Source organism: Polypterus senegalus, chromosome 9 (genome assembly GCF_016835505.1).
Source record: "Polypterus senegalus isolate Bchr_013 chromosome 9, ASM1683550v1, whole genome shotgun sequence".
In the NCBI taxonomy this organism is placed as follows: Eukaryota; Metazoa; Chordata; class Cladistia; order Polypteriformes; family Polypteridae; genus Polypterus; species Polypterus senegalus.
Window position 1 is genome coordinate 117,503,942 of NC_053162.1, and position 15,336 is coordinate 117,519,277.

Below are 15,336 nucleotides of genomic sequence, written 5' to 3' on the forward strand. Positions count from 1 at the left end.
TGCATAGACTGTTGTATGTATTTATTACTCAAGTCTCATGTATAGGAGTGATGCTTGGTATGTTTTACTCTGTAATTTTCTGACTTGTTAAACACATAAATGGGGAAATTTAGGAGACTTTTACTTATACTAGGCCTTGAGTTGCAAAACTGCCATGTTTTTGGGATTCTTGCATGTGATAAGTCTAGAGAAGTCTGCATGTTTAAAAGGGGTTAATGAGAAAAATGTGATTTCTTCTACTACAAAAGGAATGTCAAAAGATTTACAGTATACAGGAATGTTTGTACAATTGAAGATCTCTTTTCAGCAACAAGATATGTAGCTTTAGTAAAATGCTTTTATTTTCCAGTATAAAGTAAATGTTTTTCCAGAATGGTCTGTACAGATGCTGTTTGTGTTTTAAAATGATGATAGGATGAAAGCACTATTTAACATATAGTTAGATTATATATTAATTATAATTTAAGGTATACTCACAAGGAATAAATGCTTTATAGCATTGCTGCCAATTTATGCACTTTTTCCAATCAAGTGTTTTATATTGGATCTTTTATTGCCTCAAGGACACATGTCTGATATCTTACTATTTGGGAATCTGCTGTGTTGTTTTACTAGGATATGTCATAAGTGGATTATGGACAGAAAAGTGTTTGTTTTGTGGCTATAAAATGGTGCATGCTTACAGTTCACCAATACAAAAGAGTTGAAAACAAAAATTTCTGGGTAATATATTTGCACACAGCACTCTAAACAATGTTTGCTAGATGCAAGGAATTTTTTTCCATGATTCTTAAGTAAAAGGCAGGTTGCATCAAATCAAGAACAGAAAAGACTGCTAAAGAGCTTCATTTCCCAGGTGATAAAAATAACTCACGGTCAATCTTGTCAGACATTCCTCAAAATTGTAAAAATAGTCAATTGATTATTTACATTTAACTCTATTATTTAACAATTTTTATACCTCTAATATGTATAAGTGTTACACAATTACAATTACTTCAGTATTTTTAATCTGTACCTCTTTATAGTTAATGTATACTGGGGAATTGCTTTGATTTTGGCTTTTCTTCTGTTGTTATGTCTTCATACAGGCCTCCATACGTACATATAAAGCCTTAAAATAACCAAGGCCAAAGTAAGTAACACATTAATTATGAAATGTTACCAGTCCTTCACTATTCTGATTTTCTTCTTCTTGGTGTTCTGATGTGGCACTTGGTGCTACTGTTCTGCTACCAAGTTGTTAGATACTGTATAAGGAGCTTTGGGATCAATGGATGGAAAGATTACGTTATCATATTAGACAGCCCAGCACAGACTTACTGTATACTACAGAATGCCCAAGAGGGAGCGGTTGCTAGTCGGCCAAAGTCTCCAGGACTATGTGTCTTTTGGCCTTGTCTGTTATAATTGACCATGACACCCCCACGTGTTTATTTTCTCCATTGATGTTGCTGATTGGAGATTTTGTTTTACTTCCCTCCATTGTCAGCTAAACATACAGTAGATTAACAATTAATTAACTGACACATATTGTTAGGTACCATTTATGTTAATCCATGTTGAAAAATTTTGCTTTCCTGTCTGTTTAAACAAGTCTGTGTCATTATGTGCATTCATTATGTTATTAGTCATTTGGAAAGCTTATAATTGCATTTACCTGTGGACTTGCTACAGTGATCTGCACCTGCACTCAGTAAAGAAAACTATGTATATAAAAATAAACTGAGATTAATTGAATTCTGAATTTCTAAACTACCAAAACAGCTGTGGAAATGAGGTTCCTGCCAAGTAAAAATTATAGGAACCACGGCTAACAAGAATAAGTGACACAGAAAACCTGCTGTAATGTTTTTAAGTAAATGTTTAATTTATTTTTAACATGATTCAGTGCAGCTGTTGCATGTTGCATGCATGTTCATACAGACATACTGGTAATTCAAACAGGCCCGATGAGGGAGAGTCTGAGCATGGACCAACATCATATCCAGGACCAGTTCCAGTACTTTCATGAACAGAAATAAAGGTTTACAAGACAATCGATAGAGGGACTGATGTTTGCAAAGTAATTTTCGGAGTGATCTTTAATTTAAAATAAACTACGTACACATCAGTTTCTGATTAAAACTTTTACTATAGGTAAGCTAGAAATAAAAATGCATACCTTTGAGTTTCTTTATTATTTTACCACTTCCAGCATCCAAAATGTAAGCAGAATTTTCCATGTCAGAACCACATGTTATGTACTTTCCATCAGGAGAAACATCACAGCATGTTACAAGACCATCACAAACAGCAGTCCACTTAAAATATAATAACAGTGCATAATCACATTTAGGATGCTAGCATAAAAAATGCAATAATCATACACCATGAATCTCTGGTCAACTGGTTAAACGACTCAATATTTCAAATATTATTTGAAACCAAGAAATGTTGCTGTGTATAAGATCACTAAAGCAGTATACTATTAAGAGTACTTACAAGTATTTTTTGTGTCTCAAAATCCCAGCATTTAACTGTCTTATCCCAGGAAGCTGTCACAAACCTCAAAACAAAAAAGATGAAAGCACAAAACTGAACTTCATAGCACTTGTATTTCAGTCATTCGTTTATCAGGTTCACTTGTTTACTGATGCTGTGTTGCACTGAGGCAAAAACTTATCCTAGCAGCATAATGGAAACCATCTCCAGCACAACAGTCCACTGCAGGCAAGCAAATAGACATACCACCATCCCTCATACAAGGAGAAATTTGAGAAATCAGCTTGCCCACTTTAACCTGCACTTTTTGGAAGTAATCAGGAGAACCCAGGTGGACATGTGAAAACGCCATACAGCCAGTGACGAGGAAAGGTGCGAGTAGGCACCAGTGCTAAATATGACAACACTATGGCCCCTAATATATGTCATTATCATTAATTTATTACATTCATTTATCCTTCTTAGCAAGAGTAAGTCGAATAGTGTATATTATTATTATTATTATGTCAATATTAAAACTCACTTAATAATTACTGTATGTTATTAAAGGAACATTTCACTCAAAAATGATGAGGCTGTTTATGATGTGTGCTAACAATTCTGGAAGTATACATTTAACAATATTTTACATTTACAATTATTTGCTTAGTAGACACTTTTATCCTAAGTGGCTTTTAAAAGAGGTCAACATAATCGAGTAAGCATCAATCTGGGGACTTTTTGGGAATAAGTTTACAAAACAAACATGCATTTTCCACGTCTTGAACTTATGATTGGATGACTGACACATGGATGACGTGATATAAATAAATGGCCTGTATTTGATATAGCGCCTACTAGAGTTCAAGAACCCCCCTAGGCACTTTACAACACAACAGTCATTCACACACACACACATTCATACACTGGTGATGAGCTACTTTGTAGCCACAGCTGCCCTGGGGCACACTGACAGAGGCGAGGCTGCCGAACACTGGCACCACCAATCCTTCTGACCACCACCAGCAGGCAAGGTAGGTTAAGTGTCTTGCCCAAGGACACAACAGCTGCATTCTCATGCCGGGAGCCAGGATCGAACCTGCGACCCTCCGATTGCTGGACAACCCGCTCTACCGACTGAGCTACTGCTGCCCTAAATAAATAACATGAGTTTTTTTGTCTTTCACCTCATTAGCCTTTGTACAATATTAGTCACTATTGACTTCCATTTTATCATGCATGTTTTATCTCCATTCTGCATGAAAACATGAGGTTTCTCTTGGCCATCACCACAAACTACATGGGGTAAGTAACATATAAAAAATGTCATTTTTGGGTTGAGTATTCCTTCAGTTGGATTGAGTAAGATTTAGAAGTCTTAAGATTTTATTAAAAAAAGTCTACTATACTATATTTTGTGTACGGGAGAGCAGGAGGACAGAACTTGATATATACCAAAACAGAGTTCTGGCAGGGATAAAGGTCTAGGAAAGCAAAATTACTCTGACAACAAGGGGGCAGCTGGATTTTGTTGCATGAGTTACATTTCTCTGAGAAGCTCATGAGAACTGTAGTATTTGTATGAGTGTCTGCAGGAGCTGAAGTAACATAGACATGTTTTGAGGCAGCTGGGACTATCACTGGAAGTACTCTTGGAAGTTGTCTTATAAGGACCTTCATCTTCTCAGTCAGATGCGCTTTTTGTCAAGAATGGATCAGAGAAAGAGGAAGGTCCAAATGGACATAGTTCTTGTTATTTTATTTACCTTTTGAGCTGTGTACACTCCTTTCCTTCACTATCACTTGCACACTTCTGAGTTGTCTGATAAAACATCTTTTTTAGCCTTTATCTAGTCTGCATAGATGTTTTTCCTTGTTAAAGGGTCAGTACCAGTAAATCTATAAATATTGTGGTTGTCAAAAGTATCGTAATAACAACAAGTATTGATTTAACACTTTAAAATTACTTCAATACTCGTTTTTCATTATAATGATTCTACAGCCTATATCACAAATGCATTTCTGGTTCACCATGATTCTATTTGCAGCCCCATTTCCACCCACTCACAGGTGTTAATAAGATGGTTATTTCAGCAGCATCTGATCTGTCACCCACACACTTCACTGACAAAGAGACCAGCCGAAGTGGCACCTGGAAAAACTTTGGCTTTGAAGCAATCTACTCTGGGAAGCCAGAGCCTGTCCAGGCAGTACTGGGCACATGGCACTAACCTTGGAAAAGATGCCAGCTCATCACAAGTCCGAATCACAAACATATCCATGCTCACACAAGACCATTTTAAACATTCAACTTTTAGGATGTGGAAGGAAAACTGGAGATACAGAGAAAAGAAAACTAGTCATGGGAAGAATGTGCAATTCCCACACAGGGCACTAAAGCTATGATGTAGCAGCATCAACCAATGCACCACCATGCTACACTTTATTTCCTATTTCTACAACAAGATCCATTAATGCACACATTTAAGGAATCAGAAATATTGTTTGTCGACAAGGATATATTAATAATATTAAAAATATATATATTAGGTATGGTGGTTGAGTTTTTCACTTACTTTTGTTAATCATTAGGAATTACATTGTTTTACTATGTATTTAACCATATCTGTATTTTATATGTTTACATTATGGTTTTTATACAATCTGTAATTTGCATTTTACTTTTAAACTTTAAACACACTGTACGCCTGTACTTAATAAAGAGTGCTACAACAAAAACAATTGAATTGAAAAGAATTGAATTTAATTAGCACCATTTGTAATGGCATGTTTGTTAGTTTTATTATTGGGAAAAATTTGTTAACCAAAGGTATAAAGATACTAATCATGCTCTCTTTTTGAAATATTGGATCCACAACATTACAATTGCTTTTTTTATCATTTGTTAAATAAAATTCAATGTACAGGTACCTTTTGTTGTTAGAAATCAAAGCACATTCAACAATTGGTGCAGAATGTCCTCCTTCATATGTTATTAAAGAAGCATCATAATTAATATCCTGCCAATAAACAAACAAACAAACAAATAAATAAATAAATAGGTAACTGCAACTGCATATACTGTGTTGAAGAAGGACCTTGTTTCCAAACACGTTTTTTTCTGACATTTCAAGGACAGCTGTGCCAACTGGTGTTTGCATTGTCACTGAGTATTCTTCATGTAGTCTACTTTCATCATGCTTTCTAAATTCTACAGTCTGACTTGTTTCTGATAATTTTCCCTCCCTGCCATCATTTCTGCTATCAATAACTTGTCAAACAGCCTATATATTTAACCATGTGAGTGGGTTCTACCAGTGTATTTCAAACGTTCTTCCAATTATAACAGATGTTGAAGCTGTACTCAAACTGCTCATCTGGTTCTCTCCTCTTTTTTTAATCCGTATCTAAGTAGTTTGTTCATTCTTGTTGTATGTTGCATTAAGCAATGACACACTTAACGTTGGGCATTTTGAACTAGCTCTCACAGCAGCAGTTCCTTTAAAGCTACTGCCTGCTTTGGCTATGATGCCTACTGATGAGTGACTGAGAAGATGGTTATGGCAGTCTAGTATGTTTTTAAGGTTCTTTTATTTTCATCCAAATGTTTTTGATGAGTAGAATTTTGGGTAGTCTAGCAACAGGTTTCCCCAGCTGATTTGGACATCCAGAGTGTTATGGTGTATAAAATCTACATCTTATTCTGTATTATATTTTGCTCAATCCCAACAAGATGAATTCAGATGTAGGAGGCACTATAATAAAAAAGACATATCCTCTTCCTTATACCTCACTTATATAACAGTTGTTCCTAGCTTAGTGCTAATTTGGTTTACAGCCTGGGAAAGGAAGCCTGAGCTGATACCTCAGGCTATTCATTACTTTACGGATGGACATCTGGGACATCAGTTGGGTTTACGGCCTGGGAAAGGAAAAACTGAGGCAATATCAAAGAACTTTATTACTTGGGCAGCAAAATTCTTCCATCATATTGACAGCCAGTCAATCAGGTGCATGTGTTGTGAAACCAAGGCATGACATTTCATAATAAATATGCCTTGTTTTGAGACAGAAGAAGCAAAGAAGAAGAAGGAGAAGAAGAAGAAGAAGAAGAGGAACAGACAAAGATGGTACTGGTCGTCAGAAAGGCATCATGAACATCAATAGTTAAATCAAACGCCTCCCTGGGACATTCATCCTTGTCATCTCTACCTTTTTTCGTAAGCTTTTTCTAAAGACTATATATATATTCAGACTTTCCTATTAGTACCTATTTTCTAGTATTCTTTGTTCCAGTGGTATTATTATTATTCTTGTAATAAATACCATGCTGCTTTTAACTATCTATGTTTGTCTTAATGTCTAGAGTGATTGAATTAATAAGTTAGGTTTCTTTGAGCACCTAGTGTAGCCAGATTTTTGCCATTATTTCTGTGCTGCAAGATTTATAAGGCTGAGAGTGAGGGTGCCACTCAATAGTTAGGGACAATAAGAAAACAAGGTATTTTTGGCTGATAAATGGCCTATAGTCAAGTAATATTTAGGTCCGAGATATCACAAAAACATTGTATGTTGTTTGTGCTGAAAATAAGTAAGTCTCTTGAAGTGCTGAATGGCAGGCTGTTATTCCTATAGCACTTGTGTAGTTTAAAGTGCTGGGGGTTAATAAGCGTGTGTGTGTCATTCATGGGGCACTGTTGTGGATAGGGTCTGTGTGTATGCATACAGTTATGTATGTATGTGTTCATCTTAAAGTGCAACAGTAGACCAACCCGATAATAAACTTGAAGAGAACACTTACCCTTGAGGAAACAGGTAAAAGGGCAAGTAGAGGGAAATACCACGATAATACACAGAGTAATAATTTGTGCATCCCTGCCAATATAACGTACAGAAATGTTAGCTACACTGTATTCCAATTAAAATTTAGCAAAACAGGTTTTATAAATTCTGTAGTGTCACCAAAACAACTGGGAAATAACAACTTGCTTAATTAAGGTAAGAATCCAATTAAAAACAGACGTTGGTTGTGATAAGACCTATAGCCATAATGAGCCCCTAGGACTGAACACGAGAACCACAAAAAGCTAACTACTGTAGTTAGTCCTAGGGCTAGATCAGGGGGCTCGACGGAAGCAAATCTAATCTGACTTAATGGGAAAGGTGTGTGTGCTACTACAACAATTATATTCAGTTAAAGAGGAGCAACTCAGAACTGTTTCAGTATATATATCATAAAATATCATACAATATTTATTGATAATGATTTATTTAATGATAAATGATTATTTATTAACAACAATATAATTATACATTCATTATTTAATAATGTATTTATTTACTGTATCTATTGATATAATATTTATGTATTTATTAACATTTATGTATTTATTACAATATCATACAATATTTATTGATTTATTGTACTCAACTTGTCCTCTTCCTAGAAAGGTTGTCTAGTTGTCTACATTTCATGGGATCTAGATTTCTTTCCCAGGCTAAGGCATAAGAGATATTGAGGCAATGGTGACCTTATGGCCCCTGCAGTTCCAGATCTCTGTTCCTGGCACCTGGTGTTGACACTTTAACAGATATGGTTTTCTGTTGCAGGTCAACATCCCCAACACTGCTTAACCCTTTAACGGACACTAAATTGACACCCTCTGACCTGTACTTTTATGACCTGAAAATTTGAAGAATGTAGATCAAATTAATATTAGAAGACTTCAGCTTATTTAATAAATAACAAAATTAAAATACAAAGATACAATTTTGAAAACAAAATAGAAGTAATAATAAAAAATAATATTCTTACAACAAATCAGGAACAATGACACAGATTCCATAGGCACTAATGCACCCCCATACCATTAGAGATGCAGGCTTTTAAACTGATCGCTGGATGGTTTCTCTCTTATTTAGTCCAGAGGACGCAGCATTAGATTTTTACAAAAAGAATTTCAAATTTCAATTTTTCTGACCGCAGAACAGTTTTCCACTTTGCCTCAGTCCATTTTAAATGGCCTAGAAAAGATGGCAGCATTTCTAGAACATGTTCACAAATTACTTCTTCTTTGCATGATAGAGCTTTAACCTACATTTGTGGATGTCACGAGAAGTTGTGTTCACAGACAATGATTTTGGAAGTGTTCCTGAGCCCATGCAGTGATTTCCATGACAGAATCATGCCTGTTTTTAATGCATTGCCGTCCGTGGGACTGAAGATCATAAGCATGCAATATTGAATTTCGGCCTTGTCCCTTACACACAGATTTCTACAGAGTCTCTGAATCTTTTGATGATATGTACAGTAGATGATGAGATCTTCAAGGTCTTTGAAATTTTACATTGAGGAACATTATTCTGAAATTGTTCCACAATTTGTAGACACAGTTTTTTACAGATTGGTGAACTTCTACCCATCTTTACTTCTGAGAGACTCTGTAAGATGTTCTTTTATACCCAATCATGTTACTTACCTGTTGGCAATTAAACTAATTAGTTGCTCCAGCTGTTTCTTTTTAGCACCACTTACTTTCCAAGCCCTTTGTTGCCTCACCCCAACTTTTTTGAGATGTGTTGCTTCCATTAAATTTAAAATGAGCTAGTATTTTTCATGAAATAGTAAAATGACTCACTTTCAACATTTAATATGCTTTCTACATTCTATTGTGAATATAATACAGGTTTATGAGATTTACAATTCATTGTGTTCTGTTAATATTTACATTTTATTTACATTTTACACAGCGTCCCAAAATTTTTTTGGGGTTGTATTAAGATAAAGTAAACAGTGCCTTAGAAAATGCATTATTATTATATTTATAACTTTTAATAGAAGTTAGAAACAGTAGCAGGCCACATTAAATGTACTTTACAGTTAGACTAAACATTAATTGTTTATATTGTTCATGTTTTTGTGGAATTGTACTTGGTAACTAGTACTGCATTATTTGCAGTAACTTCCGATTGCATCTGAGATTTTCAGGTTACTTTCTAGGAAAGGATGAATCTAGAGGTATCCATTAGAGGTCTACATTTGACTAGTAATACTTGCTGATCATGGTGTTTGAGCGTGTTATGAAATCTGAGCCCATGAAAAAGACAGAGGCCGTTTATCTGTTCTCATGCTCTTAGATCTGAGTGGCACATTTGATACCATTGATCACAATCTTTATATATAATACGCTACCATGGCTGTTTGTTTGTCTGGCCAGGATTTTAAATCACCGATAGCTCGCAAACTGTTTGACCTATTGACCTAAAATTTGGTACACATATACTACGTGACATCTACTATCCGCCTTCAAGGTGATGATTGGCCTCCAAGGTTATTCCTCTTTTTATTTTTGTTTTATTTTATTGTAGAATCAACTCTCAGCAGTGGCCACCAGGGTGGCCGTGCAGTGCATGTGTACAGGCACCGTTCTCATCCCTTCCACCTTCACTTCTCCTACCTCTTCATATCTTAAATCATTCTTGAGAAAGATTGAAGACTTAAGTGCCAGCTTAAGTAAAAAATTAAGGAAAATGTACTAAGTATAATTGCAACACAAACACTGACTTAATCAGTTTTAACGCGAAAAGATGCCGACAAAAGAAGAAAAGAAGTGGGCTGCTAGGGTGGAGAAAAGACGAGCTGCTCAGGGAGCAGCAAGAGCATCAACCTCTGAGCAAATGAATGCTAAACGTACAGAGAAAGAGTAGGAAAACTATGAATGCTCAAGTTAAGTGTATTCACTGCACGTTATCGTGCAGTGCGCCGTTACTGGTATTCTTATAAATCGTCTAAGTCAGTGGGTGGGCCTCTCTGGCAATGTCTTAAATTGGTTTGAGTCTCACTTGGCAGGTAGAAAATTCTTTGTTAGTTGTGATAGCTATTCTTCAAAGACATATGATATTCTATATGGTATTCCACAAGGTCCTATTCTGAGTGTAAGAGCCATTTTCCTAGTTCTACAAGATTCATAAATATTTTACTAGATGACAATGCATAATCTATGGGAGGTTCCTAAAACCCCCGTAAGTAGAATTGTATTGGTATATTCTTGCCATTTCTGACAGCTTTGAGTAAACATTATTTTTCAGTTTGTGACAGCGTTGCCATGAGTAAGGTGTAGAGGCATATGCTTTTAAACCGTGCTCGTGCATATGCACGTGACCTTGCCTGGGCAGTGCTTGTGCCTGCACCTACGGGCTTTTTGAGTGTGTAAAATAAATTGTAAAACAGCACATATTTAAGTTTTGAACCGTACGCTTAAGGCGTACAGGAGAAGATAATTAAGAACCTTTAAGTATAGAAGGAAGAAGTAAAGAACCTTTAAGTACAGAATTAACTAAAGTTTCTCAAGAAAAGCTAAGTTTAGGGAAGATACATTTTCCCGTTTTTGCCTTTTATTCTACGTGTGTAACTATTTTTTTTCTTTTATTCTTGTGTGGATTATTTGCCTTTAACTTTCACTAAATATTTGCGTTTTACCTGTGCTTGACTTCACCTTACAATTCCGTGGCTACACTAAAGTTTAAAACCCGCCTAGGACTGAAACCAAGCTAAGAGTGAGAGCTTTAAAATTGCCTTGGATATAAAAAGAAAGCAAGCCTGCGTGTTCTACGCCTGAGACCGGACTGCAACGAAAGAAAGCGACGACAACTTGAAAAAGACTCGACAGGTACTCTTAATCTTTGTCTTTGATCGGAGTGGAACAAAGGCTACTTGAGAATTGCTAGCCCTCCTCGTGAGACTGTATAAATTACAAAGGAGTACAGTGCCTTGTGGAATCGTCATGGCGTTTGAATCCAGAAGTCAGAATAAAGGTCTGCGAGGCGTGAACGAAAGTTGCTTTGAATATGACATCACAAAGGACCACCTCCAAGACAATGGAAAGCTGTTCAATTCAGTGACAACTAAACTTCAATCAGAAATGGATTACAAATACAAACAATTATCCGATATGATGACATACGTAAAGGATTTACAACAATATGAATTTAACTGTGAAAAATGAGAATTGATTATCAAGAATCAGTTCACCAACTTGACAATGGCATATAAAACGTTAAGCAATAAATGTTTATCCTTCCAGAGTAACGAAGATACTCGGAAAATGTTACAAAAGGATTCTGATGCTAGAATGAAAACTATACGTACGTTTTTGGGATATACATTGGATTGGGTTATGGAAGCATGCCAAAATAAAAGCCTCGATCAACAACCTGACTTTTCCGGTTACCAATTGAAGGATTACAGAACGAAAGATGACATTTCTTCTGCAGATTCTGCAAAAACTAAAAGTCGCGTAAATTCAGCGACTACTTCAATCAGTGCTGTTGGCTAAAGCAGAGACCCAAAGAAGGCTACAGGCTGTAAATTTTGCAGAAGCACAGCTGATAGCTAAAACAAAGACTGAAGAAGCACAGCGACAAGCACAGTGGGAATCTGAGGAATTACAGTTAAAGGCTAAGGGAGATCAATTGGAGTTGGAGGCAGCCATAGCAGAATCCGACGCAAAACTGAGAGCGCTTAAAGGGCGAAATCGCAGCCCAAATAGACTAGAACCTTATAATGTGCCTCCGAAACCAGATGTGAGAAGCAATAAAGCACATAATTCAAAATTTGTGATTTTCCGTATAAGAACGATCAACAGAATAAAGCACCTGCACCGCGTCAACAACTGCTTTATGATAAGCGTTACGATCAAAAGAAAGAACAACAGTATGAGACTCAACTGCCTTGTGTGCCATACAGAAAGATCCCAATATTAATAAGACTTCCTCCACAGGGGGAACGGTAACTAACACCGCAAAGATAATTACAAAGTTTATAACTGATCACAACTTATCAGATCCCTGGAGGTTTTTAAACCCAAATTCAAGAACATATTCTTTCTACTCACCAGTACATCATTGCTACTCAAGGATTGATTACTTCTTTATAGATAATAACTTCTTGCCTAAGATTAAATCTTGTAAATACGATGCTATTGTTATTTCAGACCATGCTCCGATGATCTTGGAGCTGAAATTACTAAGCCCCATACACTCACCCCGCAGATGGCGCCTCAATCCGCTTCTATTAGCTGACGAGAATTGTACTGAATTTATATCCAAACAAATCGAATTCTTTCTAGAGACAAATACATCCCCTGAGATCTCTGCAGGAATACTCTGGGAAACTCTTAAGGCCTTCTTAAGAGGACAGATTATCTCATATCTTTCCCACAGAAATAAATCCGAAGCGAAGAAAGTAGCAGAGATAAAAAGCGAAATTACTAAAATAGATGAAGAACATGCCAGACTACCAAGCGAGACTCTACATAAGAGGAGGCAGGCTCTACATTCAGAATTAAACCTCTTGACAACTAAAGAAACTGAACAACTAATTTACAAATCCAGACATCATTATTATGAACATGGAGAGAAAGCTAATAAGCTTTTAGCACAACAAATTCACAAACAAGATGTGCAACGCAATCTCGTAATTACTAACACTAACGGAGATAAAATCATCGAACACAAAAATATAATGTACACTTTTAGAGACTACTATAAATCCCTATATACTACTGAGTTTAAAGAAGACAATATACAATCTAATGCATTTCTGGATAAATTACAGATACCACAAATTGACGCTTTTAGTGTGGAGGAACTCGATAAACCTCTGTCATTATCAGAATTACTGGATGCTATAAAGTCACTCCAAGGTGGAAAAGCAGCAGGCCCTGACGGCTACCCTGCAGAGTTTTACAAGAAATTCTCCGCTCAGCTAGCTCCCTCCTATTAGCAACATTTACAGAAGCCAGAGATAACCAATCTCTTCCACAAACCTTTCGCCAAGCACTAATCACTGTCTTTCCAAAACAAAATAAGGACTTATTACAATGTGCATCATACAGACCAATTTCACTTCTGAATAACGACGTTAAAATACTCTCTAAAATCATAGCTAGAAGGATGGAGAAAGTGCTCCCTCAGTAATATCACAAGACCAAACTGGATTTATTAGGGGCCGACACTTATCTTCAAATCTTGACGCCTGTTTAATGTAATATACTCACCAACTAAATCAAACACCCCAGAAATATTATTATCATTGGATGCAGAAAAAGCATTCGACATGATTGAATGGAAATACCTTTTACTATTTTGGAGAAGTTTGGGTTTGGCCCAACATTTGTGCATGGATTAAATTACTGTATACTAACCCAGAAGCTTCAGTTTGCATCAATAACATTTGCTCAGACTACTTTAAACTAGAACGTGGCACAAGACAAGGATGCCCTTTGTCACCACTGCTGTTTGCAATTGCCATTGAACCACTGGCAATACATTGTCGAAATACTGATCAGATAAAGGGGATTAGCAGAGAAGGACTGGAACAGAAAATCTCATTATATGCAGATGACATGGTACTGTATATATCGGACCCAGAAAATTCTGTGCCTGCAGTCTTAGCAGCACTCACAGAATTTCAAAAGCTCTCTGGTCTCAGAATTAATCTGAATAAAAGTGTACTCTTTCCGTGAATTCTCAAGCATATAATATTAGATTAGACACCCTACCTTTTATCATTGCAGAACAGTTTAAATACCTCGGGGTAAACATCACAAGTAAACATAAAGCTCTTATCAACAAAATTTCGCGTCTGCATGGAAAAAATTAAACAAGACTTGCATAGATGGTCAACCCTTCATCTCACACTAGCTGGAAGAATTAACACTGTTAAGATGAATATTCTTCCTAAGCTCCTTTTTTTATTTCAAAACATACCAATATACATTAATAAATCGTTCTTTAAGCAATTAGATTCAACAATAACCTCATTTATTTGGAATTCTAAACATCCACGCATCAAAAGAGCGACCCTACAAAGACAAAAGGCAGAAGGCGGCATGGCTCTACCTAACTTCCAGTTTTATTACTGGGGCAAATATACAGTCGATAAGAACCTGGACACAAATAGAAGAACATACACAGGCATGGACCGCAATAGAAGTAAAATCCTGCAGTACTTCTTTGTATTCCTTGCTCTGCTCCAATAAACACACGTTATCGGCAATACACTAATAACCCAATTGTGCTCCACTCACTTAGAATCTGGAACCAATGTAGAAAGCATTTTAAGACGGAGAAGCTTCTTCTGTGGCACCCTGCAAAAGAACCACCTCTTTCAACCTTCACAAACATATGCAGTTTTTAATATCTGGAAAAAATTTGGAATTAACTTGCTTAGAGATCTTTATATAGACAACGTCTTTGCATCCTATGAACAATTACATTCCAAATTTAACATTCCAGCTACAAATTTCTTTCACTATCTTCAAATCAGGAACTTTGTTAAACAGAACCTTCCAGATTTTCCTCATCTTGCACCCTCATCCACGCTGGAAAAATATTGCTCAATTTCAAGGAGTTAGACTCCATCTCTACAATATATAAAATCATTTTACAATCCCTTCCTTTCAAAGATCCAAGAGGACACTGGGAAAAGTAGCAATGCAGAGAATTCACTCGAGCTCCATATGCGCAAAGCATACAATTATACAACTCAAAATTATATATCGAGCACATCTGTCTTGACTAAAACTCTCCAAAATGTTTCCAGGACATGATCCAACCTGCGAACGTTGCAACCAAGCCCCAGCCTCACTAGGTCACATGTTCTGGGCCTGCACCAAATTAACATTATTCTGGACAAAAATTTTTAATTACCTCTCAGACAGCCTTGGACTCACAATCCCTCCTAACCCATTAACAGCTGTGTTTGGGGTTCTTCCAGAGGGTTTAAAGTGGAGAAAGACAAACAAATTGTGATTGCATTCACTACACTGTTGGCACGCAGACTTATTCTGATAAGCTGGAAGAACCCAAACT

The 15,336-nt window shown here is 36.4% G+C and overlaps 1 protein-coding gene across 1 annotated transcript in view; it reads right to left on the reverse strand.

The window, feature by feature from the left end:
- Positions 1–15,336, reverse strand: part of LOC120534977 (WD repeat-containing protein 88-like) — a 107,187-nt gene that overhangs the window by 52,340 nt on the left and 39,511 nt on the right. Inside the window, exons 3-5 of the mRNA XM_039762474.1 lie at positions 5,395–5,483; positions 2,485–2,548; positions 2,165–2,303 (exon numbers count right to left, since the gene is read on the reverse strand). Of these exons, the coding sequence (XP_039618408.1) occupies positions 2,165–2,303; positions 2,485–2,548; positions 5,395–5,483 (292 nt within the window). The remainder of the gene's footprint in view (positions 1–2,164; positions 2,304–2,484; positions 2,549–5,394; positions 5,484–15,336) is intronic.